The 27,289-nt window shown below is 44.5% G+C and overlaps 3 protein-coding genes across 4 annotated transcripts in view; all 3 read right to left on the reverse strand.

Annotated features, from left to right (window-relative positions):
- Positions 1-1,699: 1,699 nt before the first annotated feature.
- On the reverse strand, positions 1,700-10,476 carry LOC116502900 (cholinesterase-like). Its single transcript, XM_032208903.1, has 4 exons — positions 10,369-10,476; positions 3,815-5,279; positions 3,110-3,273; positions 1,700-2,576 (listed from the first exon to the last, which is right to left on the reverse strand). Coding segments are annotated over exons 2-4 (1,620 nt in total). The 5' UTR covers positions 5,269-5,279; positions 10,369-10,476; the 3' UTR covers positions 1,700-2,574.
- A 4,498-nt stretch (positions 10,477-14,974) lies between these two features.
- On the reverse strand, positions 14,975-17,540 carry LOC116524046 (cholinesterase-like). The gene is made up of 3 exons (XM_032239143.1): positions 16,625-17,540; positions 15,458-15,555; positions 14,975-15,016 (listed from the first exon to the last, which is right to left on the reverse strand). Exons 1-3 carry the CDS (start codon positions 17,523-17,525, stop codon positions 14,975-14,977), a joined length of 1,041 nt encoding a protein of 346 aa, XP_032095034.1. The 5' UTR covers positions 17,526-17,540.
- A 6,422-nt stretch (positions 17,541-23,962) lies between these two features.
- LOC116502897 (cholinesterase-like) overlaps positions 23,963-27,289 on the reverse strand; it is a 36,921-nt gene continuing 33,594 nt past the window's right edge. For both annotated transcript variants that reach the window (XM_032208892.1, XM_032208901.1), the window contains one exon: positions 23,963-24,277. The gene's annotated coding sequence lies outside the window, so the exon portion shown is untranslated. The remainder of the gene's footprint in view (positions 24,278-27,289) is intronic.

The raw sequence follows: 27,289 nt of genomic DNA on the forward strand, positions 1-27,289 counted from the left end.
GCAAGCGATTGTGGGTGCACCTCGTTTCACCCACATAACACCTATCCTCTGCGAGCTGCACTGGCTACCTGTCGATCTCCGGGTACGCTTCAAGGTGCTACCTGTCACCTACAAAGCCCTTCATGGTAGTGGATCTGGGTACTTGAGAGACCGCCTACTGCCAATTACCTCCACTCGACCAATTAGATCCCATAGATTAGGCCTCCTCCGAGTTCCATCTGCCGGTCAATGTCGACTGGCAACCACGAGGAGGAGAGCCTTCTCGGTGGCAGCTCCGACCCTATGGAACAATCTCCCCATGGAGATTCGTACCCTCACCACCCTCCAGACCTTCTGCACAGCCCTCAAAACCTGGCTATCCCGTCAGGCCTGGGGTTAAAGACCGTAACCCACCCGAATTGTATGAATGTTGTGCTTTTAATGATGTACTATCTTATGTGTTAATCTGTTTGTTTTCCCCTCCTTTCAAATTGTAAGCCGCCCTGAGTCCCCCCAGGGAAAAGGCCGGCATATAAATAAATAATTAAAAAAAATTCAAATTTTCCAGTAATTTCAGGATTCAGGATTCAGGAGTTTATTTGTATGCCGCCCTTTTCCCTGGGGGGACTCAGGGAGGCTCACATCCGAAAGGGAAAAGGGGAAACAGACTTTTACATATACGACAACACATAATTAAAAGAAAACACAACATTCATACCATTCGGGAGGGTACAATCTTAGCCCCAGGCCTGGCGGGATAGCCAGGTTCTAGTGGCTGTGCGGAAGGTCTGGAGAGTGGTGAGGGTACGAATCTCCACGGGGAGATTTCAGTCAAATTAAGATTCCTTCAGAGAGGAAAAACTAAGAAAGGACTTGACTTTCATTATATAGAAGACAAGGATTTGATTACCAAAGTGACCAAGGATCTTTAATTTATATAGAGATACATGAGTAGTTAAGATGTGGTAGTTAATATAATTTGTATATGTTACAGAATCTGTGGTAAGATAATAGGCCAAAGTGTGCTGGTTGATAACAGAACAGACCCTATTAACTAATGAGAGAGAATCCCAAAAGGGATTTTTCAAAAGGCAACTGGACTTTCTGGATTTTCTTTGAAGATGTTTTGCTTCTCATCCAAGAAGCTTCTTCAGCTTTGAGTGGATTGGGGGGAATGGAAGGTGAATGGAAGGTAAGAAGTGAAACATCTTCAAAGAAAAACCAGAAAGTCCAGTTGACTTTTCAAAAAGCACCTTTGGGACCACCATGACCGGGGTGACTGAGAATCTCCATAGACATTGAGAGAGGTATTATAGTGGGCAACAGAGGTGGTATTCAGCAGGTTCTGATCAGTTCTGGAGAACCGGTAATGGAAATTTTGAGTAGTTCGGAGAACTGGCAAATACCAGCTCTGACTGGCCCCGCCCAATCTATTCTCTGCCTCCCGAGTCCCAGCTGATCGGGAGGGAATGGGGATTTTACAGTATCCTTCCCCTGCTATGTCTACCAAGCCACATCCACAGAACTGGTCATAAAAAACTTTGAATCCCACCACTGGTGTGTAATGTAATGTGTTGTTATTATAATTAACAGACTAGTAATAAATCTTTTGATTCCTATATAGTTTTTAAGAGATTTCACAGAAAAATAATGATATCGTTTCCTTTTAATTTTAGTATGCACTTTATTTATCATTTGTAGAAAGAGGCTAAAAGGAAAATCCGTTCCAAGAAAGGAAAAAACAAAAGAAATTTGATTGGAAAAAAAAGATCATTATTAATAAGTTTGATGACAGCTCATGAATATGATGTTATCATTGGTGGCTTTGATGATGGTGGTGCTGGTGATGAGGACAGTAAATGATAAGGAAGATGGAGATGATAATGATGATATGGACAGCATTAAGATATAATGGAGATGATGGGAAAAAGTGGCATTGCCCAACTGACTTCTAGTGGTACATGGATGCAATGGCATTCATGCTAATGGCCCACAGTTTTTAAAGCTGTTACAGTAAGTGTTTTATATTAGATGTGAAGCTGACCCAAATGCACAACACTCAGCCATACTTATAGATGTATTCACACTTTCCATACCACCTCCCATTTTAAACTGGCCTCTTTCTAATGAGACTGTATCAATATATAGCACAGCCTCCTTCCAGAAAATGGGAATTAACTAGGATTCCCCTTCATACAAAGAAAGAATATATGGGTTATTCCTTAAGATGCCCAAAGTCTAATGACTATACTTCTAAAATCAGATGAATGTACTTGCACCCATGGCTCAATATACCTACTCTATTGCCTTCCTATTATACCATCTAAAGGGACAGGGTCAGAAGTGGAGTTGGCATAGGCTGAGCCACACATGCCACCATTGCAAAGCACTCAGTGATTTTTGTTGAACTGAGGCTCAGCCAATCATTCCCAACCCCTCCTTGTGTTTTTAGTTCTTCCCATATAACAGCTAAACAATATCTTGACAGCTAAAGAGCTCATATCTTGATTCAACTTGTATTCTTGGTATTACATGCCATGTTCTATATTCCTGGTTCAACTTCCCAATTCATGAGTCCGGGACTTCTGGAGATTTCTCTGCCAATGGAAAAAAAATAAAGGGGAAAGTGTAAGAAACTAAGTTTACCAAGTTAGAGGACCAAGCAATACTTCATATAACAGACTAGCTTAGTTCACTGGCCAAATTGTGGCTTTAATTGAAATACACCAACTAACAGGTCTGGTTAGCCTTTATATGATTGCCAGCTGCTTTCAAGTGCTTTTTGACTCATAGCAAAAGCATTTTTGTCTCACATGAAGTAAAAAGGTTAAAAAAAATATGGATAAGGAGCTCAAGAGCATATCCCTTCATTTCATCCTCATAACAAAGATCTTGTGAAACAGGTGGAACTGGGAGCTCCATGAACACGTGGGACTTGGTCATGGAATCAGACAGACACTTTATCCACTACCGCCTACTTGTTCCTAGGCAGTTTATCATGTCCATATTATAATATACTATTCTAGCCATTTTTCCTACAGTGTCCTCACAAACCAGATGTTCCTCCTCCTGCTCATTGCCATGCTGCTCTACAGCGAGAGAATTTATTTCCCCAAAGACCTCAACTCACACGGTTGTGTGTCGTTCGCAGGAAGCGTAGCCAGGAAGTCACAGAGTGGGGCAGGTGACAGCCGTTTGAGCTGGGGAGCTGCTGTGCTGATGTGAAAGAAATTCTGTTCTGTGGCGTCATAGAGTGGCCATTGTACCTCATCGGGCTTTGACCCTGTTGGAGTCCTACAAAGGCAATTGAGAAATTATGGTAGGATTACAAACAATCTCTTGTCTATTTACAAGAATTACAGGCATAGGAGTCCACTGAGATCAAATAATTATTTCCAAATCATAAGGCCTCCCTCCCTCCCTCTTTTCCCTTCCTTCCTTCCTTCCTTCCTTCCTTTCATTTCTTTCTTTCTTTCTTTCTTTCTACCATATGGTGCTCACAAAGTGGGTACTTTTAGTCCCAAGAATCATCAGGTGTGAGCACCATAGTTCCCTTGTTCTCCACAAACTTTACTCAGAGTTTTCCCTATCATTCCTCCAAACGTTAATATAAGGGATCGCTACCTTTCGCCATGACAGGCCATAAGGAAAGAAACAGGACAAGATCTGAGGACAATTCCCAACCGAGATGGTCATCAGGTGGACTTCCTGACCAAGCAGCGAGCATTGTGTCCCATTGCTGAAGTCCCATGTTCTTCTGGCTTGTTACTGCTGGTACTAGAACCACAGCAATGTTGTTACCATACAATTGACACTGGAGGGGTCAGTTCCTTACCCGCCTCTGGCAAACTCTGCCCAGTATCTCATCATCTGACGGCTCAATGCTTCCTCAGCATCTGTGATGGATCGGTTTGTTACTGACGCCATGGTTCCAAAGACATAAGGTATCTCTGCTCCGTGGGGTGTCCCTACCCACTCAGGCCATCCAGAGCCAGAAGGGTGGTGACTGAAGGAGTAAACATATGCCGTCTTCCCAGCTTTTCTGAGCTTCGCAGCAAATTCAACCAAGGGACACACCATGAAATAATCTCGCATATACTGAGAAAATGCCAAACGGTATTGCCCTTGATTAGCGTCACTGAATTTCTGGGCGACGGTGTTCGCAACTTCTTTTGTGGCCCCTCTTCGCATAGTTACCGCCACACCTTGGAGAAGCTGCTCCCATGTTAATATTCCTCTGTTTGTTTTTATGCGCGGATACATAAGCAATAGAAAACCGGAATCTTCATCATCATTGACCCCAGTAAGAATTGGCTTTCCCTGAAGAATTGCAGTGTCCAGCAGATTTGGGACTTTGCCTGGGAGGAAAACGCCATCTGTGGTCAATGATCTGAACAAGGTCAAATGTGTAAAGTTCTCGTATCCCAAGTCCATCTCCTGTAGGCAGCTCACCACAGCCCTGTCGTTATCTCTTGCACACCCCACTTGTTTGCTGAGCATGATCGCTTCGCTGTGGGCCTCTCGGGGGCTCTTCCAGGGCCAAATGGCATTGGGAACGCCACTCTGAAGCACTGCACGGGCAAAAAGGGGTTGGCTCAGTGGGGAAAGGAGATGGCAACCCACCAAAGTTGCTCCTGCACCTTGCGCAAGCAGAGTCAAATGAGCTGGATCTCCTCCAAAGAGAGCTATGTTTTCCTTCAGCCACTTGAGGGCCAAATGCTGGTCCCACAAGCCCATGTTTCCCAGGACGTAGGGGGGAAAGTACAAAAAGCCAAGACTCCCCAAGCGATAATTCATGGAAGCCACTATGACATTCTCTGTAGCAGACAAGATCGCTCCATTGTACATGTCTAGTGAGGCTGTGCCAGTGATAAAGCCCATGCCATGGAACCATACAAGGACAGGCACTGGTCTTGAAGGTCGAGGGTGGGGTGCCCAGATGTTAAGAAAGAGACAGTCCTCTGACGGAGGTGTGTTGGCGACCCATATGTCTTTATCAGGAAGGCCAGGAATATCAGCCTGGGGACAAAAGTTGCCAAAACGGGTGGCCTCCAATACTTCGCTCCATGGCTGACGTGGGACGGGCTTTTGAAAACGGAGTTTCCCCACTGGAGGTTCCGCATAGGGGATTCCCAGATAGGCAGTCGCGGAACCAGATCTAGTCAAGACCGTTTTGCCTTTAATAGGGCCACTGCTGGTCACTACTGGAGCGTCATTATCAGAAGCACATTTGCAAACCAATGAGAGGAAGAAGAAAAAGCTCAAATGTGACCAGAGGAAACAAAGCATAGTAGCTATATCTGCAAGAATCAGAAACACAAAATGGTTAACTGGATATAACTCTTCCTGTGTAATGCAACCTAATTTGAGTATATGAATATTCAAATCCATTTAAATATATATTTTGGAAAGCTTAAATTGGTTTTGATGCACCTCAACCCAAGCCAGACTGAGCAGCTGTGGGTTTCTGGACCTGCTGGTTCAAGATGCCTTCTATCTTCGGTTTGAGATGGGTGGCTTTGACTCAGAAAGACCCAGTACACAATCTGGAGGCCATGTTGGACAGATAAAAATGAGTTTAAATGTATTCTTGTATCTATGTGATGCTGTTTGTACAGCTGTTCAGTTTATGTTTTACTAAGGCAAGCAGTAAACATTTCATAGATATTTAATATATTTCTTATTTGATACCCTAGGAGAGAGAAGGAAAACTGTCCCTTCCCTGCAATCTATAGGTAGTCCTTGACTTAAGACGATTAAGCCCAAAATTTCTGTTGCTAAGAGAGACAGTTGTTAAGTGATTTTACCCCATTTTACAAACTTTCCTGCCATACTTTCAGTTGTTAAGTGAATCACTGTAGTTGTTACGCTTATAACATGGTTGTTAAGTGAATCTGGCTTCCCCATTGACTTTTCTGGTCAGAAGGTCACAAAAGGTGATCACAGGACCTGGGACACTGCAACCATCATAAATTCATGTCAGTTGCCAAGTGTCCAAATTTTGATCACTTAACCATGGGGATGCAGAAATAGTTGCAAATGTGAAAAACAGTTGTAAGTCATTTTTAGTGCCATTGTGACTTAGAATTGTCACTAAACATATGTATCATGCCCCTGTTGGAGTCTGAATCAGAGGGGGAATATGAACAGCTGACAGAGAGCAGAAGAGTGGCTCCGTAGGCTGTAGAGGAAACTGGGGAAGGGCAAAGTCAGGCTGGGCAGAGTAGGGGAGAGGTAGAACAAGGGAGAGAGAGCTCAGATGAAGCAAGGTCCACCCTCTCCTCATCCTAGGGCACGTAGGGAAGAACAGAGACAATAGCAACATGGATTGCATGGCTTGCAAGGGAGGAAAGGGCCCTGATTCCCTTCACAAGGCACACCTGGGGATGGAGTTTAAAGGAGAGGAAAATGGGAGGGATGATTTGGGGAACAAATGCTGAGATCATCTGGTGCTAACTGCTTATCTGAGTTCCTGGCTTCCTTCCAACTGGTTTGACTTAGTGCTGTGCTGCTTCACTTCTGGACACTGTTCCCTCTAAGGTGCGCGGGTGCGCAGCCGCACAGGGGGCAACAAAACACAGCGTAGCAGTTTCCAACTGCCCCGCAGTGATCTTTAGCATGATGGACTTTAGTCTGCAGGACACACCCAGAGGAGGGCGGGCCTTTGGCCAACAGAAATGTGGGCACCTAGGGTTAAGATTGGGCTCCTTCCGCCGGTGTGTGGCTGATTGACAGGGAGGCCGTTCCCTCCTGGATCAAAGTTACTGAGGAGGGAAGTGGCGGCAGCAGCAATGGCAGCAGCCAACTCTCCACGGGATGTGCAGAGCAGGCTTCCGTTGCGGTTTGTCAGTTAAGCTCCCATGGCTGGCTGGGCTCCCCGCAGTTGGCTCCACTTCCAAGATGCAGGTGTGTGGGAGGCGCTCGCCACGCAAGCAAGTGGAAACCTACGCCGGGTGTGCACATGTTGTCTGAATCCAGCCTCTGCGTTCAGAGCATTGGGGCTTGAGGTTTTTTTCGCAGGAAGGGGGAGTCAAGCTGGTGCTCCGCAGATTTTATTTGATTTTATTTCTCGAAAAGAAAAAGAAAATAAAGGCTTCTTGGTCCACCTGGACCGGAAAGTCAAAATCCGGAAAATTAACCTTGTTTAGGAAAGTTTTGCACTGATGGAAAAAGAGTGTTTTCCAGTGAAAGTTTTTTCCCTACTTTTCCTTGTTTGCTTTTTTGGCCTCTATTCCTTCTCTTCTCTCCTCTTTTCTTTCTTCCTTTTTTCTTTCCTTTTTCTTTCCTTCCTTCCTTCTTTCTTCCTTTTCTCTTTCTCTCTCTTTCTTTTTTCTGCCTCTTTTTCTTATCCTCCCGCCCTCCTCTCCCCTTTCTTTTTCTCTTTCTCCTCTTTCCTTTTTTGTCGCTCTCTGTCTCTGTCTCTCTCTCCCTCTCCCTTCCTTCCTTCCTTCCTTCCTTCCTTCCTTCCTTCCTTCCTTCCTTCCTTCCTTCCTTCCTTCCTTCCTTCCTCCCTTCCCTCCTCTCTCCTCTTTGTTTGTTTCTTTAAGTGTCCCAATTGCTAATCTACATCAGTTGGTAATTTATTCATAATTTGCTAATATCACTGCAGACTATTGGATAGTAAGGGGGAAAGTATAGTCCTCAACTTACAACAGTTCACTTAATGACTAAAGCTACATCAGCACTGAAAAAAGTGAATTACAGCTGTTCTTCACACTTATGATCATTGCAATAGCAATAGCAATAGCAATAGCAATAGCAGTTAGACTTATATACCGCTTCATAGGGCTTTCAGCCCTCTCTAAGCGGTTTACAGAGTCAGATATTGCCCCCAACAACAATCCGGGTCCTCATTTTACCCACCTCGGAAGGATGGAAGGCTGAGTCAACCCTGAGCCGGTGAGATTTGAACCGCCGAACTGCAGATAACAGTCAGCTGAATGGCCTGCAGTACTGCACCCTAACCACTGCGCCACCTCGGCATCCCCATGGCCACATGATCAAAATTTGGATCTTTGGCAGCTGCCTCATATTTATGAGGGTTGCAGGACCCTTGGGCTCACCTTTTGCAACCTTCTGCCAAGCAAAGTCAGCAGGAAAGTCAGATTACCTTAACAACCAGGTTACTGATTTAACCACAGTGATTCACTTAACTGTAGTAAGAAAGGTTGTAAAATGTGGCAAAACTCACTTAACAAATGTCTCACTTAGCAATAGAAACTTTGCGCTCAATTATGGTCGTAGATTGAGGACTACCTCTATAGGGAGATTTCTTTACTTAATGGATATTTACATGGTAGAATTGAGTTTCAAATAACACTGATTTCGTTGTCTTGGGTGACATCTATGAAAAAAATTCAGGTGCTCAGGCATGAAAATGTGCTGCTCAAACACTATACTTTTCCGCTCACACTGAAAAAAAATTAGAGGGAACATTGCTCCTGGAACTCCTTGTTTTGCTTGCCCTGCCAGATTAATTATCTTATCTTGCCTTGTTGGATTTATAGTTGGAAGTTTTCTGCTTACAACATTTGAACTGAAGTATTTTCAGTCAAAGGTGGTTACTATTTTGTGGAAGAGTTTTTCGCCAGACCGGAGAGTTGAAAGGGACGTTGGTGGCACAGTTGGTGTAAATAAAGGGACTCATACTGGTTCCCTGGCTCTGTTGCCTTTGTGCCACGCCCTGGGTCATCACAAAATGGTTGTTAATCAAGGATTACCTGTAGTTGGAGGCTTGGCAGTAGGCTTATGTCAAAGGAATTAAAAGGAGTTGTAATGGATCCTTCCAGAACAGAGCTGTCAAACTCGTGGGCCGCGGGCCAGATATGTTATTCACTGGCCATGCCCATCCCTGTTTTAGTGAAGGAGGGAAAAGTCGCAATACATCACATGGTGACAATGTGACGACGTGAGGTTGATACCCCTGTTCTAGGCAATCCCATTATGAGTCAGTTCCTTAAACTCAAAACCAGCCACTGTGTTAAAGCCGGAGCTACACAAACAACAATTGCAGAGGAGAATTGTAATTGAAGTGTCATAATTATTTTTGGAAAGGATAGGGTTATAAACATACCGTAAGCTATGAAGCAACAAGGAAACCATACTATCAAACTAGCATTGAGAGTAAAAATAATGCATTATATAATGTGAAAGTAAAAACAGTAGACAGTAAGATTGTGGCGAGATCTAAGGTCATCCCTTCATCTGCCTTCAAGAATTATATACAATACAATACAATACAATACAATACAATACAATACAATACAATACAATACCAGAGTTGGAAGGGGCCTTGGAGGTCTAGCCCAACCCCCTGCCTAAGCAGGAAACCCTACACCACTTCAGACAAATGGCTATCCAACATCTTCTTAAAAACTTCCAGTGTTGGGGCATTCACAACTTCTGGAGACAAGCTGTTCCACTGATTAATTGTTCTAACTGTCAGGAAATTTCTCCTCAGTTCTAGGTTGCTTCTCTCCTTGATTATTTCCACCCATTGCTTCTTGTTCTACCCTCAGGTGCCTTGGAGAATAGTTTGACTCCTTCTTCTTTGTGGGAACCCCTGAGATATTGGAACACTGCTATCATGTCTCCCCTAGTCCTTCTTTTCATTAAACTGGACATACCCAGTTCCTGCAACCGTTCTTCAAATGTTTTAGCCTCCAGTTCCCTAATCATCTTTGTTGCTCTTCTCTGCACTCTTTCTAGAGTCTGTACATCTTTTCTACATCATGGCGACCAAAACTGAATGCAGTATTCCAAGTGTGGCCTTACCAAGGCATTATAAAGTGGTAATTAGAAAGTCATGTCAACAAAAGTGACGCTAAACAAGAGTGTCCAAACTCTGCAATTTTAAGACTTGTGGACTTCAACTCCCAGAATTCCACAGCCAGAATTCTGGAAGTGGAAGTCCACAAGTCTTAAAGTTGCCAAGATTGGACATCCCTGTTCTAAAAGTATCATAGTAAAATTGGTTTCGGTCCATTGTCCTCATTACTGGGACACCTGGAGAGAAGCCTTGAATAGCGAACTGAGGGATGTCCTGGATGGTACCCACCAACCACCTTTTCTTCCTTACTTGCTGACAAAAATATAGGGCAAACATTGTGAAGGCAAGAGGAAGTATGGCGATTGTATCTTGACTTGTGAAGAGGCTTCGTTTGGCTTGATCTGGTTTTCCTTTGCTTTCTCCAAAATACCCTAAAACTCCCAACTGGCACACAAACCTGAAAATAAGACAGCAGCAAATTCATCTCATTCCACCTCTTCCTAGGGCAACATTCTTGGGGTAAACCCCACCCTCCTTTCTGCAGCATCATGTGCCCCCCCCATAAACAATTCAATATCCAACTTCCAGAAGAAGACAAACGCCATTCAGGACGGCCTTACCTGCCCAGCTCTGTCCCTGCAGGCTCTGCCTTGTTTTGTGTGATACAACTCTGAGAAAAACAGAGAGAAGTTTGCTCCCTGTTGTTGTTCCTCCTTCTGCCCTTTGGTACTGTTTGCTCCTGCCTCTTACCTGAAATGGCCCCTAATAAGCCTCCCACCCCATGATATCTGTAAAATGCCTTTTCTGAATGGGATAGCTGTCTCAGATCCTTTTGCAACTGGGGTTAGCTGCCTCAGATCACCTGGTCCCATCCCATGAGGCATTTAAACCAACACTTTGAATTAGACCAGGAAGCAATGCATCTCAAAGAGCAGAGGTGTGACATGCACTGCTCTTGGAGTGTACATAACTGCCTAGGCGACTGCATTCTGTGTCAATTGAATCTTCTGAATACTCTCCAAGGGCAGCTCTATATAGAGCTCATTGCAGAAATCCAATCTGGGAGGTGACTAGAACATGAGTGATTGTAAGCAAGACCTACCAATCCAGGAATAGGTGCAACTGGCACACAAGACAAAGCTGTGCAAAAGCCCTCCTAGCCACAATTGCTATCTGTTCATCGAGCAGGTGCCATGAGTCTAGGAGGACCCTGGAATGGGCTTTAGATTGTACAGCTCTATGCAGAGTTGGGATGTAACAGGCAAAACATCTCTTCAAAACTGTTTTGTAAAGCAATTTGTCCCGCTCCCCCCACTTCTAAATCTTAAATAGATACTCAAATACAGATTAACATAATTGGAAGGGACCTTGTACATCATATAGTCCAACTCCCCACCCAAGCAGGAGACTGTCAGGGTTCAAAATAGCATCCCCAAAAAAATCAATATCCAAGGCAAAGTATTTCTCAAAGTTCCAATTTATTAAGAGAACTATGTTGGCACATCTGGGAAAATCTGAATCTGAAAGCTTCCCAGTTTCCCCCACCCAGTTGAAAGTTCAAGATCTTGCCCCCCACACCCACAAGTCCATCACATGGTCCAATCTTCCACTCCATGCTGGCAGTTTCACCCATCCAGTTCCAGTCCAGTGCAGAGGTGCAAAGACAAAGGATGACCTTGGCTTTCTAGAAAAAAATTCTGGTTTCCTTTCCCTTTTTGGCTCTCACGCTTTCATTCAGAATTTTCTCAAGGGGAGGGAGGAAAGGAAGGAATTGAAGCAATGGCCAGGATTGTACGTTCTTGCCTTGAGAAGGGCTAAGCTGAAATTTCTCAGAAGAATTTTCTACAGACAGTCCTTGACTTACAATCGTTCATTTGGTGACCATTCAAAGTTATAACACCAACTAGCTGATAACCCAGTGTTGCCTGGGTATTTATGCCTGGGTGTTGCCTGGGTATTTAGAGCCGAGGTGGCGCAGTGGTTAGGGTGCAGTACTGAAGGCCACTACAGCTGACTGTTATCTGCAGTTCAGCGGTTCTAATCTCACCGGCTCAAGGTTGACTCAGCCTTCCAACCTTCTGAGGTGGGTGAAATGAGGATCCAGTCTGTGGGGGTGATATGCTGACTCTGTAAACCGCTTAGAGAGGGCTGAAAGCCTTATGAAGCGGTATATAAGTCTAACTGCTATTGCTATTGCTATTGCTATTTATCCCAATCCTATATTAGACAGGATTGGCGCTGTCAAGTGCAATGTAAGTGTGGAATGGGCTGTCCTCCCTCCTTCCATGAACGTCACTGCAATTCCTGAAGAGGTGATGGCAAGAGCAACTTCTCCCTGAGCTCTGATATCAGCGACAATTAAATTAGTTAAAAATGTTTTCCCTGTACTCCCAGAAGCATAATTTCTAACGTTGGATTTTCCCCCTTACCAGAGGGAGACCACTTGTGGAGTACTGTGAAGCCGTTACCACGGCAACTCCACTGCACTGTACAGTAGAATCCATTTTAAGGCAGTACAGTAGAAGCCATTTTAAGGCACAACAGATTGTATCTTAACAGAACACATAGCCCGAGAGGTGTTAGGAGTGTCTCATCCCCACAGTAATTTTTTCCAGAGGGTAAGTCATCTGTGTATTAAGTTTCATTGAAATTGCTTGAGGCGTTCCAAAGTTATGCTGCGAAACACACAAACACACACACACACACATATGGAAAACAGTGACTTATGACAATTTTTCAACCACCTGACTGTTGCAATATCCCCATCATCATGTCATCAAAATTCACATGCTTGGCAACTGGTGGGTATTTATAATGGTTGCAGTGTACCAAAATGAATCCATGCTGCTGCAGCCAGCTTTTCATTTCTCAGCTTGCCACACACTATTGGAGGTAGGGGTGGGGGAGGAAGAAGCTTGGAATGTGGGACCATACAATAACAACAGATCATCCCATGGGAGCCAAGTTCATCCCAACAGGTGCTGGCCAAAGATGTGAAGGAATTACCAGAGAGACGCCAGAACGCCTAATTCAGGGGTATCAAACTCAAGGCCCGGGGCCGAATGTGGCTTGGGGGTATTTAGATCTGAGCCATGGAACCGCCCTGGAAACAGCAAAAAAAACAGCCCGCAGTGCTTCTGCCCGTTAAAACAGGTTCCCAAGCTCCATTTTCAGTTGCCACGGCCTCCTGCAACCCTTTACCAGTGGAAAAGGAGCTGGTGGGGGCATACGCGGCCCTCCCGAGTTCCGTTTTCACTGGCAGAGAGTTGTAGGAGGCCGTGGCAGCCGAAAACAGAGCTTGGGAACCTGTTTTCACTGGCAAAGTGCTGGGGTCACCACAGGCACCACTGACAGGAGTGTCGTTGAGCTGGCCACACCCACTCTGACCACGCTCACCCTGGCCCCCCCGAGGTCAAACAAACCCTGATGCGGCTTTCAACAAAATCAAGTTTGACACCCTGGCCTAATACGACAATGTGACCTGTGACACGGAGGAAGGAAGAATAGCTATTTTTTAATTATACGAAAACCATGGGAAATAAGAGTTAACTTTGGTTTCATATGTGCCGAAATCATGTACTCAGTAAAATTGTTCTTAGAGAAAGATCTGATCATTACGGAGTGCTGACTTGGTTGGGTTTATCAGTAGGAATCTTTTTTTAACAGCTTATTTATGAAAATGTCATGAGTTTTGTTTTTATTATACCAGAAACAAGCATAACATCCTAATTGGGGATCATGGCTTTCTAGAAGCAGTAATCCATTACGTCTAAGAGTTATCCATTTCCTCACACGTGTTAATACAGCTGCATGGTAGTAGAGCTTCCAATCTGGTAGTCCAAAGATGCCATCATCTCTGGAAATAATAGTTTGTTTTGTTTACAGATCCTTTTTGTGCAATGTGTTATATCTTTGGGTGTTTAGCTGGCTTGCCCTTCCTTCCCAACGTCAATGAAATCATATCCGCTACATACCAATATATTCAGACTTTCCTTGTTTATTTTGGACTTCTTTCTTTTCTGGTGTACTTCCCCCCAAAAAATTCAACTACAACTACTTACTCTATTTGTTTGGGACCTCTTCTTGGTAAATAAAATTGATGTTCAGAGATGCAGAATTGTAAGTTTTTAGCCTTACAATTATTTTCTGGCAATGTAGAAAAATCAGATAAGTGCCAAGACAGATACATTAGTACCCGTATATGTCATAGCAGACTATAATTCAAATTTTCCAGTAATTTCAGTCAAATTAAGATTCCTTCAGAGAGAAAAACTAGGAAAGGACTTGACTTTCATTGCATAGAAGGCAAGGATTTGATTACCAATAAGTGACCAAGGATCTTTAATTTATATAGAGATACATGAGTAGTTAAGATGTGATAGTTAATATAATTTGTATAAGTCACAGAATAAAAGGCCGGTTGATAACAGAACAGACCCTATTAACTAATGAGAGAGAATCCCAAAAGTGATTTTTCAAAAGGCAACTGGACTTTCTGGATTTTCTTTGAAGATGTTTTGCTTCTTATCCAAGAAGCTTCTTCAGCTTTGAGTGGATGGGGAGGAATGGAAGGTGAGAAGTGAAACATCTTCAAAGAAAAACCAGAAAGTCCAGTTGCCTTTTCAAAAAGCACCTTTGGGACCACCATGACCGGGATGACTGAGAATCTCCATAGACATTGAGAGAGGTATTATAGTGGGCAACAGAGGTGGTATTCAGCAGGTTCTGATCAGTTCTGGAGAACCGGTAATGGAAATTTTGAGTAGTTCGGAGAACCGGCAAATACCAGCTCTGACTGGCACCGCCCAATCTATTCTCTGCCTCCCGAGTCCCAGCTGATCGGGAGGGAATGGGGATTTTACAGTATCCTTCCCCTGCTATGTCTACCAAGCCACATCCACAGAACTGGTCGTAAAAAACTTTGAATCCCACCACTGGTGTGTAATGTAATATGTTGCTATTATAATTAACAGACTAGTAATAAATCTTTTGATTTCTATATAGTTTTAAAGAGATTTCACAGAAAAATAATGATATTGTTTCCTTTTAATTTTAGTATGCACAGTGATTTTTGTTGAACTGAGGCTCAGCCAATCATTCCCAACGCCTCCTTGTGTTTTTAGTTCTTCCCCTATAACAGCTAAACAATATCTTGACAGCTAAAGAGCTCATATCTTGATTCAACTTGTATTCTTGGTATTATACGCCATATTCTATATTCCTGGTTCAACTTCCCAATTCATGAGTCCGGGTCCTCTGGAGATTTCTCTGCCAATGGAAAAAAATAAAGGGGAAAGTGTAAGAAACTAAGTTTACCAAGTCAGAGGACCAAACAATACTTCATATAACAGACTAGCTTAGTTCACTGACCAAATTGTGGCTTTAATTGAAATACACCAACTAACAGGTCTGGTTAGCCTTTATATGATTGCCAGCTGCTTTCAAGTGCTTTTTGACTCATAGCAAAAGCATTTTTGTCTCACATGAAGTAAAAAGGTTAAAAAAATATGGATAAGGAGCGCAAGAGCATATCCCTTCATTTCATCCTCATAACAAAAGATCTTGTGAAACAGGTGGAACTGGGAGCTCCATGAACACGTGGGACTTGGTCATGGCATCAGACAGACACTTTATCCACTACTGCCTATTTGTTCCTAGGCAGTTTATCATGTCCATATTATAATATACTATTCTAGCCATTTTTCCTACAGTGTCCTCACAAACCAGATGTTCCTCCTCCTGCTCATACATAAGCAATACAAAACCGGAACCTTCATCATCAGTGATCCCAGTAAGATTGGCTTTCCCTGAAGAATTACAGTGTCCAGCAGATTTGGGACTTTGCGTGGGAGGAAAACGCCATCTGTGGTCAATGAGTTGATCAGGGTCGGAAGAAGGCGGGGCTTAGCAGTGAGAAGACGGAGTTTCAGGCTATTCCTGAAATTACCCTATTCCAAAGGAAATTGGATGGGTCGTTTCAGACCCTAGCTGTCCCGGAGAGACAGTGAAAGGTTAGGGGAGATCCAGTGACCTCAGAGACGTTCGCAAGTCTCTCGGGGGCTTGGAATTTAACCCCTTTTGCCAGTTCCTTCTGGATTAGCTGTAAGCTAACCGAAACTGCAGGTTGCCCCTAAGAATAGTGGAAGTGGCTTCAACTGGTAAGCTGATTTTATTACTCAAAGAGATACGGTCCGCATTAAAATTTAAGCTAATTGAAATCAAAGAACAGAAGAATCTAGTGGTGAATTGTTTTTTTTTTTTATGGATTTATGGACCAGCAACGGTGGAGTTGTTGTTGTTGTTGTTGTTGCTGCTGTTGTTGTTGTTGTTGTTGTTATTATTATTATTATTATTATACAATTGTATCACAGCGGCCAGTTGTTTCGCCGGATTTGGCATTGGTTACTAGTCGGGCCCCACCCGGGGGCCTAGGACGTCGTAACGTATTTTCGTAATATGCGTGCAGATCCAAGCAGTGCGGCTTTTTGCATTTGACTGATGGTGATTTTGTCAATTTTTAACTGCTTTAAATGTAATTCCAGTGCTTTTGGTATAGCACCCAGTGTGCCAATTACCACTGGAATTATCACTGCTGGTTTGTGCCATAGTCGTTGAATTTCGATTTTTAAGTCCTGGTATTATTATTATTATTATTATTATTATTATTACAGTCAAATGAAAATGGATATATGATGATGGTGACATGTATGAATATTTGAGTTAAAATGCTCGAGTTAACATGAATTATGTTTGTTGACTGTGGAAGAGATGCACAAAAGTCTATTTGTAACCAACTGAAACACTTTCTATAGCATGTAAAGAAAGATGTTGTATTTCTTTTAAATTAAAAATTAAAAAATTTTAATAAAAAAAATGAGTTGATCAGGGTCAAATGAATAAAGATATCATGTCCAAAGTCTATCTCCTGTATGCAGCTCACCACAGCCCTGTCGTTATCTCTTGCACACCCCATTTGTTTGCTGAGCATGATCACATCGTTGTGGGCCTCTTGGGGGCTCTTCCAGGGCCAAATGGCATTGGGAATGCCACTCTGAAGCACAGCACAGGCAAAAAGGGGTTGGCTCAGTGGGGAAAGTAGATGGCAACCCACCAAAACTGCTCCTGCACTTTGCCCAACCAGAGTCAACTGAGCTGGATCTCCCCCAAAGAGAGCTATGTTTTCCTTCAGCCACTTGAGGGCCAAATGCTGGTCCCACAAGCCCATGTTTCCCGGGGCATAGGGGGGCAAGTACAAAAAGCCTAGACCCCCCAAGCGATCATTCATGGAAGCCACTATGACATTCTCTGTGGCAGACAAGATCGCTCCGTTGTACATGTCTAGCGAGGCTGTGCCAGTGATAAAGCCCATGCCTTGGAACCATACAAGGACAGGCACTGGTCTTGAAGGTCGAGGGTGGGGTGCCCAGATGTTAAGAAAGAGACAGTCCTCTGACAGAGGGGTGTTGGCGACCCATATGTCTTTATCAGGAAGGCCAGGAATATCAGTCTGGGGACAAGAGTTGCCAAAACGGGTGGCCTCCAATACTTCGCTCCATGGCTGACGTGGGACGGGCTTTTGAAAATGGAGTTTCCCCACTGGAGGTTCCGCATAGGGGATTCCCAGATAGGCAGTCGTGGAACCAGATCTAGTCAAGACCGTTTTGCCTTTAATAGGGCCACTGCTGGTCACTACTGGAGCGTCATTATCGGAAGCACATTTGCAAACTAATGGGAGGAAAAAGAAAAAGCTCAAATGTGAGCAGAGGAAACAAAGCATAGCAGCTATATCTGCAAGAATCAGAAACACAAAATGGTTAACTGGATATAACTCTTCCTGTGTAACGCAACCTAATTTGAGTATATGAATATTCAAATCCATTTGAATATATATTTTGGAAAGCTTAAATTGGTTTTGATGCACCTCAACCCAAGCCAGACTGAGCAGCTGTGGGTTTCTGGACCTGCTGGTTCAAGATACCTTCTATCTTCGGTTTGAGATGGGTGGCTTTGATTCAGAAAGACCCAGTACACAATCTGGAGGCCATGTTGGACAGATAAGAGCAGACAATAGCCATTGCTAGAAGGACCTTTGCGGAACTTGGGGCTGTGTGTCAAGTGTACCCATTCCTGGACCTGCTCACATGCCCTTGTGATTTCCAGATTGGACTTCTGCAACATGCTTTAACCTCAGGCTGATATTGGTGCAAGCAATTACTGGTGCCAATTACCCAGAACATCTGACACATCAGTGATTTGCGAACTGCATTGGCTTCTTGTGTGCTTCTGGGTACAATTCAAAGCACAGGTTGTCGACGGGTTATTTAAGACTTGGTTACTTATAAGACCATCTCTCTCCAATGGTCTCCCCAGTGGTTACTTATGAGATCACCTCCCCGCAGTGGTTTCTCTGGCCTGTCTGATCTAGCAGGAAACACATGATTTGGCTACTGTTAACTAGGGAGTGTCAGCTGGCAAAGCCTACAAGAAGAGCTTTGTCTGCCATGGTGCTAAACTAAGAACAATTCGCAACCATGGATATATATTATTAATCAATAAGCCTTGTGGAATACATGTTGACATAATAGATTTGCATTGGTGAAATAATCTGGCTTTGCTTAATATTCTGGCTTGCTTGGTGTGACTCCCAGGTCTACTTTAGGACATGGCATGCAGGAGGAAGTAAAACCACAGGCTTGCAAATATTGCTAAAGCATTACTAAAGTAGAACATAAGAATTTCCAGAATGACAGTTGTATTGTGAAAATTTGTGGTTAACCTATGCGCACTTACAGCTAGATGTGTGTACACAGAGAGATGGATGGCAAACAAATTTAATTAATTAAAAAAAAACAAGTGCTATAGGAGTCTTAGTCATAAAATGGAATGGTGGCATCTCGGTTGTGGGTTTTGTGGTTTAGGGCATAAAAGACTTAGCTGTAAACAATGAGGTTACAAAGGTTTTTAAGGAAACCTTCCTATGTTAACAACTGTGGTGGCGCAGTGGTTAGAATGCAGTAATTTTGCCCAGTTCGAATCTGACAGGTTCAAGTTTTACTCAGCCTTCCATTCTTTAGCGATTGGTAAAATGAGGACCCAGATTGTTGGGGGTGGGCCATATGCCAATATTGTAAACCACCCAGAGAGTCCTATAAAGCACAATGGAGCAGTAAGTGTATGTTCTCCTTCTGCGCAGAATGGAGTTGTGTTGTGGGGTGTTTGGTGCTCTCTGAGCTTGGTGGTTTTCTTGCCGATGTTTCATTACCAAAGTTGTGTTGTTTCAAACTCCACCTTGGTGTGTTCAATTGGGCTTCAACTAGTCTTGGCCCGGGACCACAATGGCACTCAGGGACGTGCAGTCACTAGAGGCAAGGGAGGCAGAGCCTCACCAGTCTCCTCAGGAAAAAGAAAGAAATTTAAATATATTTTTTAAAATAATTAAAGCCAAGATAGTTGCTACCAGATTCCAGCTCACAGTGGCTTGGTGTCTGCTTAGTGTTAACCAAAGCAGGAGGTGAGAGAACTCGGGGCCTCTTTTCCATAAGGAATTTTTCACCTTCTAAAAGTTAATAAAGAGTTAAAAGGCAAAGAAGTTCAGATGGAAAAGAGGCACTAATTCTCCCGCCTCCTGATCTGCAAGCAGCCAATCATGTCTTCTTGAGCACGCTTACGTTGGGCGGGGCGTGCTTCAGAGGAGAGAGGAGTGGGAGAGAAGGAGGAGGCTGGCTCTTTGCTGCAGACCTGAGCGCTTAGCGGCTCCCGCGATGCAAAGTGCCCCACCATCCCCGATGCTGCCGCCCGCTGCCCCGGCCTGCTTCTCCAGGCTCCGCCGCTGGAAGTCCTGGATTGCCTCTGGGGTAAGGCTGGGTGAGAAGCAGAGCGAAGCAATAGCAATAGCAATAGCAGATTTTTATATACCGCTTCATAGGGCTTTCAGCCCTCTCTAAGCGGTTTACAGAGTCAGCATATTGCCCCCAACAACAATCCGGGTCCTCATTTTACCCACCTCGGAAGGATGGAAGGCTGAGTCAACCCTGAGCCGGTGAGATTTGAACCGCTGAACTGCTGATCTAGCAGTCAGCTGAAGTGGCCTGCAGTACTGCACTCTACCCACTGCGCCACCTCGGCTCATACATCGCGGCTTCCGCGATGCAAAGCTTCTCTGCGGCCTCCCGGCGCTGCGCAGAGGCTCTCATAGGAGCACGTGTTAGCGGCCAGTGGCCTGGAGCGGCCCCAGTTGTGAGACAAGGGATGGTGGCGGCAGCGGCAGCGGCTACTTTAAGCACTCCCTTGTCTCACAGCCGGGGCTGTTCCGGGCCACCGGCTGCTGACACGTGCTCCTGTGAGAGCCTCTGCATAGTGCCGGGAGGCCGTGGAGAAGCTTTGCTCCGTTTCTCACTCAGCCTTCCCCCAGAGGCGATCCGGGACTTCCAGTGGCGGCGCTTGGAGAAGCAGCGGACGCAGGCAGGGACAGCGGGGGGGGCAGCGGGGCACTTTGTATCACGGGAGCCACCAAGCGCCTTTGCTGCAGACCCGGGCACTTGGTTGCTCCCGCGATGCAAATTCCCCCCCCCCCGCCGAGGCCGACCGCTGCCCTGCTGAGCTGTTTCACAAAAGGATGCCCAGCTGAGCCTCACCAGATATAAACCTCACCGCACGTCACTGATGGCACTCATCCAATCAATACCTTCCCCCAGAGGTCAGATGGGCCCCATTGCCTTTTGTGATATTGGTTACAAAGTATCACATTATGCTCAAACCTGTGGCTGTGGTCATCTTCTGGTTGTATGGATGGTAGATTAGATGATGCTCACCTGCAATGTGTTTTTATTTTGGGTTTCCATGGTGTATTTTGTGCTTTTAATTATCTGATTATAAGCCACCTATAGTCACATAAAGTGATATGAGGGACTATATAAATTGAGAAAACCAATCAATAAAATTCTGTGATATTGTGAACTTTCAACCAGAGGGAGAGAAACAGGGAGGAAGAAATTCGTGGCTCAGGTTTAAAAAAAAAAAACCCTCAAAGAACCAGAAGAGTTGGGGAATGAAGAGAACAAAAGATTCTTTGACAATGGCAGTGTAAAGATTAGCTTATCAAGGATACAAGGGCACCAATTTTCCACTTGACATTTTCAACCTGGCAACATTCAATCAAGTCAATTTGTCTCAGTGGCCAATATAAACTCTGGCAAATAAATATAAAGAAAAGAACATTCACAGCTACAGTATATGTGATAACTTGCTTCATAGTAGTAACTGTGAGAAGGATCTTGGAATCCTAGTGGACAACCATTTAAATATGAGCCAGCAGTGTGCAGCAGCTGCCAAAAAAGCCAACAGAGTTCTAGGCTGCATAAACAGAGGGATAGAATCAAGATCACCTGAAGTGTTAATACCACTTTATAATGCCTTGGTAAGGCCACACTTGGAATACTGCATTCAGTTTTGGTCGCCACGATGTAGAAAAGATGTGGAGACTCTAGAAAGAGTGCAGAGATGATTGGGGATTGGAGGCAAAAACATATAAAAAACAGTTGCAGGAACTGGGTATGTCTAGTTTAATGAAAAGGATTAGAGGTGACATGATAGCAGTGGTCCAATATCCAATATGTGAGGAATGTAGTACATTTTTATTTAAAACATCACATGCAATTTAGTTTAGGGATTTCCCTATGTAGATAGTAAAGTCTTCTGCCATTACTGTAAAAAGATTGGGAGATATATCAACCATCTAACAGATAGTCTTAATATTTGTTTTTGAATGGGGATGGCACTATCACTTGTGAATAAATTGTGATGATTTGATTTAGAACTTCATCATCCATTTCTTCTTTCTCTCACTCAATTCAGGTATCTCCCTCTGGCAGTTACTTTATCCTAGCATCTGTTCCAGTGGTGGGTTTCAATTTATTTTACTACTGGTTCGCTTCTGTACATGTGCTTGCACGTTCATGTGATGCTTCTGCGCATGCACAGAAGCGTCCGGTCGTCCGGGTGGGTGGGTGGAGCCTCCCATCACCACCACTACTGGTTTGCCCGATCTGGAGAGAACTGGCAGAACCCACCTCTGATCTGTTCTCCTCAACTTTGTATGCCATTCTTTCATTTTGTTAAAAGACAGGTTTTTATTTTTTTAGGCCTATCCTGCTCATCCATTCCTCCTGTAAATCATCGTTTCTATCTTTTTGAACATTGCTATGTGTGACTTTTCTGTCCTCTTGTAGCAGTATGTTCAGCTCAGCCTGCTTCTTAGGCCATTCTAAAACGTGTGTCTTTTATTACATTTGAGATCTATGGAATTCAGACTGAAAGCAAAAAGAATGGAGATGGGTCTTGCCAAAATAACTTTCAAGAGAAACATTGGGAGTTTGGGATATGGGAAGGTGATGGAGATGGTTTCAGGAAGAAGTTGCTATGGGGCAATATTTGAAAAACGCAACTCTTAATGCTATGAACCTGCTAATTGGGCAACAAAAGGATCTACCTTTCCAAATCAGGACACATGAATTCCAGTAACTGCTAGAATCTGAGATCGAAACTGTTTTTAGCACATGAGGAAACATCTTTAACTAAAAGGCTCACATGCTAATTTAGCTATCTTGCCTAAACTAGTTTCCCCATACCAGGATATTTGTCAGGCCAGCCTCCCTCAGCAACCAAGAAAAAAACCACTTAACTCCATTTTGCAGAATTAAGAGTACTTTTACTGGTTATGAGAAGATAGCAGCTAAGCAAAGCAAGATCTGAGGCAAAAGTGCACGGGATCATAGATTAAAATGACCAGATTTTAAGATAGGTAAAGCGGGACACCATTGACGGGGGGGGGGGAAGGGGCTCAGAGCACCTGAGCTGTAAAAAAAAAAAAGAGGGCTGTAAAAGCACCATGAAGCGTTACCCCTGCCGCCTCCGCCTCCTCCTCCTCCGCCATGCTTTTGAGGAGCCATGGCCTTTTTTTCCCTGCTCCCGCCCCCTCTGCTGCCTTCCTACTGGCTCCCATGACACGGTGGAGGAAGAGGCAGCGGCGGCAGGGGTAACGCTTCATGGTGCTTTTACACAGCCCACTCTGAACAGTTTACAGGCTGGAAAGGGGAGGGAGGAGAAGAAAGGAAGGAAGGAAAGAAGGAGGATAAGTTAGGGAAGAAAAGGAGGAGGGAAGGAGGGAGGAGAAAGGGAAAAGAAGGAAGGAAGAAAGGAAGGAAAGAAGGAAGGGAAGGTAGATAGGGAAGGAAAGGAGGGAGGGAGAAGGAAGAAAGGAAGGAAGGGAAGGTAGATAGGGAAGGAAAGAAGGAGGGAAGCAGGAAGAGGAAGATGGAGGAAAAGGAAGGAAGAAAGGAAGGAAAGAAGGGAGGGAAGAGGGGAGGGAGGCAAAAGGGAGGAAGGGGAAAGGGAGGAAGGGAAGAGAAGGGAGGGAGGGAGGAAGAACCCGGCTTTCCCGAGAACGGTCTGCTCCGGGCCTGGGAGGGTGAACCAAGAAGTTTAGACGGAACTTCGCTGGCAGTTGCAAAGCAGCCTTCCCCCGATTGCCTTCCCCCAATACCCCCCAACCCTTTTAAAAGCCACTCCCATCACCGGCCTCTCCCAACCGGATTCCCGCCTGCCTCCCCTTGGCTCACCCGGACCAGGTTGCTGATGGCGTGGACAGACTGGAAGACTGGCATGGCTGCAGGGAGAGCAGCGCCCAAGAGAAGCGGGCCCCCAAAAAACAACTTCCGACGGCTGAGCCGCTTGGCCCGGACCGAGCACTGGAAAATCGGGACTTTTTGAACATGCCGCGGGACGTGGGACAAATTTTAAAAAATCAGGACTTTCCCGCTGAAAGCGGGACGTCTGGTCACCTTATCATAGATATCAATACGTCACCCAACCCCCTCCCCCTAGTAACCCCATTCCATAGTCCAATCCACAAAACCCTCAGGTGTCATGTGAGTTCCCTCTTCAAAAAGCATCATCATGTTGGTATGCAGGACAGTTGGCCTTGGCGCCTCCAATCACTATCTCCAGCATGCGCAGTAGATGGTGAGAACAAAACTCCCTTCTACAATCTCTCCTGTACTTAAAGCTTCCCTTCCCAAATACCATGTCCCCTCTCCCCGTTTCAATGACAGCGGAAAGCAAGTGGCGAAGCAGAGACTGACAATGTTTTAGAATAAATTGGATTGCAATAACCTGCCCATTAAATCAGTCCATTTACAGGTGAGCCATATAGCAAAGTTTCCAGTCAGAAATTCCTGTTTGCTTTATTTTGCTTTTCCCTATTGCATCAACTTCTTACATTGTTGTGAGAACAACAGGATTGTTATCCAAAGAATTTAGACAGTATTTATTAAAAGAGGTTAGCGTATTTATTAAGAGATAACAAATTACTCCTAACAGTTTATTATTTTACAGCAGAGATTATGTGGCTTTTTGCTGGCTCCTTATTCTTCTTCTAAGTTCCCACCGAAAAGAACAAGGGATCCTTCTGGAAGGTTCTCTCGCACAGCTTGTCATCATTTCCCTAGGTCTTGATTTAGTTTTGATTGGTTCCTGAGAGAAATAAACAAACACATAAATGCTATTTTGAAGCCAACAAAGCTATAGTTAGAGCAGGTCTTTAAATGGTGCCAGGATGCTCTTCTGTGTAGTAAAGTAGAATAGCAGGGTTTATTTATTTATTTATTATTTGTATCCTACCATATTATTTTACAAATAATTCAAGGCAGCAAAACTATCCATCACACCTTTCTCCTCTTTCCCCCACAACAGCAACCTTGTGAGGTGATCTGAGGTTAAGAAAAAATGATTGGCTCAAGATCATCCTGCTGGCTTTCCTGGCTAAAGTAAGATTAGAACTCACGTCCTCCTGACATCTAGCCTGTTGCCTTAATCTTAATAAGTCCATCCAAAGTGCTCTCTGTTGGCATCATATGCTAAACAAGAAACAATACAATACAATAGCAGAGTTGGAAGGGACCTTGGAGGTCTTCTAGTCCAACCCCCTGCCTAGGCAGTAAACCCTATACCGTTTCAGACAAATGGCTATCTAACATCTTCTGAAAGACTTCCAGTGTTGGGGCATTCACAACTTCTGGAGGCAAGCTGTTCCACTGATTAATTGTTCTGTCAGGAAATTTCTCCTTAGTTCTAGGTTGCTTCTCTCCTTGATTAGTTTACACCCATTGCTTCTTGTTCTACCTCAGATGCCTTGGAAAATAGTTTGACTCCCTCTTCTTTGTGGCAACCCCTGAGATATTGGAACACTGCTATCGTGTCTCCCCTAGTCCTTTTCATTAAACTAGACATACCCAGTTCCTGCAACCGTTCTTCATATGTTTTAGTCTGCAGTCCCCTAATCATCTTTGTTGCTCTTCTCTGCACTCTTTCTAGAGTCTCCACATTTTCTACATCGTGGCGACCAAAACTGAATGCAGTATTCCAAGTGTGGCCTTACCAAGGCATTATAAAGTGCTATTAACACTTCACGTGATCTTGATTCTGTCCCTCTGTTTATGCAGCCTAGAACTGTGTTGGTTTTTTTGGCAGCTGCTGCACACTGCTGGCTCATATTTAAATGGTTGTCCACTAGGACTAGGAATCAAAATGCAGCACCCAAAGCAAGTAATCAAGGATTGCTGCAATGTTTACAGTTAACAGTGCGCACTGGACAAAATTCCCTCTAGAAATTTCCTCAGAAAATAGTGGGAAGAACCTTTGTAGGTGTGCTCATATTTATACATTTCAAAATGGAGGGGGATTTATATGCATGCATATCAGAGGTGGTATTCAGCAGGTTCTGACCAATTCTGGAGAACCGGTAGCGGAAATTTTGAGAAGTTCCGAGAACCAGTAAATACCATCTCTGACAGGCCCCATCCGCATCTATTCTCTGCTTCTCGAGTCCCAGCTGATCGGGAGGGAATGGAGATTTTACAGTATCCTTCCCCACAGAACCGGTAGTAAAAAAAATTAAATCCCACCACCACTGATGCATACATATTGATAAGTAATAACATAACCAATCTCAAGTTATTTCCTGCCCTTCTGTTATCTGAAGAAGACAATGGTCTTAGAAGAAATATTTGCATCTTGAAATTTAGGGTTTTCCATGGGAATATTCTGACAAAGGTCCCTTCCAACTCTGTTAATCTGTAATCTGTAAAATGTATCACAAGTCACTATGAGCTACAAGGACACATTCCTTATGTCTCCATTTGTCTATTAAACAATCCTCATCTGAAATGCTCATTTGCCGCAGTTTCCCTGTCCTGCTTCCTCTTCTTCATCACTATGTAATCTTTTCTACAAGTTATTCTTAATGGCTCATTCATTTATTCTTTATGCCCAAGATCTACATTTGTTTATGATGGGAGAAATCCTCCAGGTTCCTCTTCCACAAAGGCTGTTGGTCCCAGCTTGGAGAGCTCCCACTCCAAACAGCGAGGCTGAGCCACAAAATGGAAATGGAAATGGAAAGTTTATTTATAGGCCACCCTTTTCCCTGGGGGGACTCAGGGCGGCTTACAATTCATGGGGAGGGGAATACAAACAGTGAGACATAAAACAATACATAATTAAAAATAGAACACAACATTCATCATTCGGGTGGGGACGGATTACAATCTAACCACAGGCCTGACGGGATAGCCAGATCTTAAGGGCTGTGCGGAAGGTCTGGAGGGTGGTGAGGGTACGGATCTCCACGGGGAGATCGTTCCAAAGGGTCGGAGCTACTACCGAGAAGGCCCTCCTCTGCGTAGTCGCCAGTCGACACTGACTGGCAGATGGGATTCGGAGGAGGCCTAATCTGTGTGATCTAATTGGTCGCGAGGAGGTGATTGGCAGGAGGCGGTCTCTCAAGTACCCAGATCCACTACCATGAAGGGCTTTATAGGTGGTAAGTAGCACCTTGAAGCGCACCCGGAGATCAACAGGTAGCCAGCGCAGCTCGCGGAGGATAGGTGTTATGTGGGTGAACCGAGGTGCACCCACAATCGCTCGCGCGGCCGCATTCTGGACTAGCTGAAGTCGCCGGATGCTCTTCAAGGGCAGCCCCATGTAGAGCACGTTGCAGTATTCCAGCCTTGAGGTCACAAGGGCACGAGTGACTGTTGTGAGAGCCTCCCGGTTCAGGTAGGGTCGCAACTGGTGCATCAGGCGAACCTGGGCAAATGTCCCCCTGGTCACAGCCGACAGGTGGTAATCAAAGGTCAGCTGTGGGTCCAGGAGGACTCCCAAGTTGCGAACCCTGTCTGAGGGGTATAGTGTTTGACTCCCCCCAGCCTGAGTGATGGAACACTTGCCAAATTATTGGGAGGGAAACACAACAGCCACTCGGTCTTATCCGGGTTGAGTACCAGTTTGTTAGCCCTCATCCAGTCCCTAACGGCTTCAAGGCCCCGGCCCATCACGTCCACCGCTTCATTGAGTTGGCACGGGGCGGACAGATACAACTGGGTATCGTCCGCGTATTGATGGTATCTTATCCCGTGCCTCTGAATGATCTCGCCCAGCGGTTTCATGTAAAAGGGCCACTTATTTGAAAAACTGATTTATTTAGAA

Source organism: Thamnophis elegans, chromosome 2 (assembly GCF_009769535.1).
Source record: "Thamnophis elegans isolate rThaEle1 chromosome 2, rThaEle1.pri, whole genome shotgun sequence".
In the NCBI taxonomy this organism is placed as follows: Eukaryota; Metazoa; Chordata; class Lepidosauria; order Squamata; family Colubridae; genus Thamnophis; species Thamnophis elegans.

Bases quoted from the DNA above. Each gene is read 5' to 3' on its own strand.
- LOC116502900 (XM_032208903.1), bottom strand. From the start codon at position 5,268: ATGCTTTGTTTCCTCTGGTCACATTTGAGCTTTTTCTTCTTCCTCTCA. The intron at 3,274-3,814 runs GTAAGGAACTGA...TTGCCTTTGTAG, and splicing joins GCAGAGTTTGCCAGAGGCGG to GACTCCAACAGGGTCAAAGC.
- LOC116524046 (XM_032239143.1), bottom strand. From the start codon at position 17,525: ATGCTTTGTTTCCTCTGCTCACATTTGAGCTTTTTCTTTTTCCTCCCA. The intron at 15,556-16,624 runs CATTTTTTTTAT...GTAATTCTTCAG, and splicing joins TCATTTGACCCTGATCAACT to GGAAAGCCAATCTTACTGGG. The intron at 15,017-15,457 runs GTAGGAAAAATG...TTCCATTGGCAG, and splicing joins ATCTGGTTTGTGAGGACACT to AGAAATCTCCAGAGGACCCG.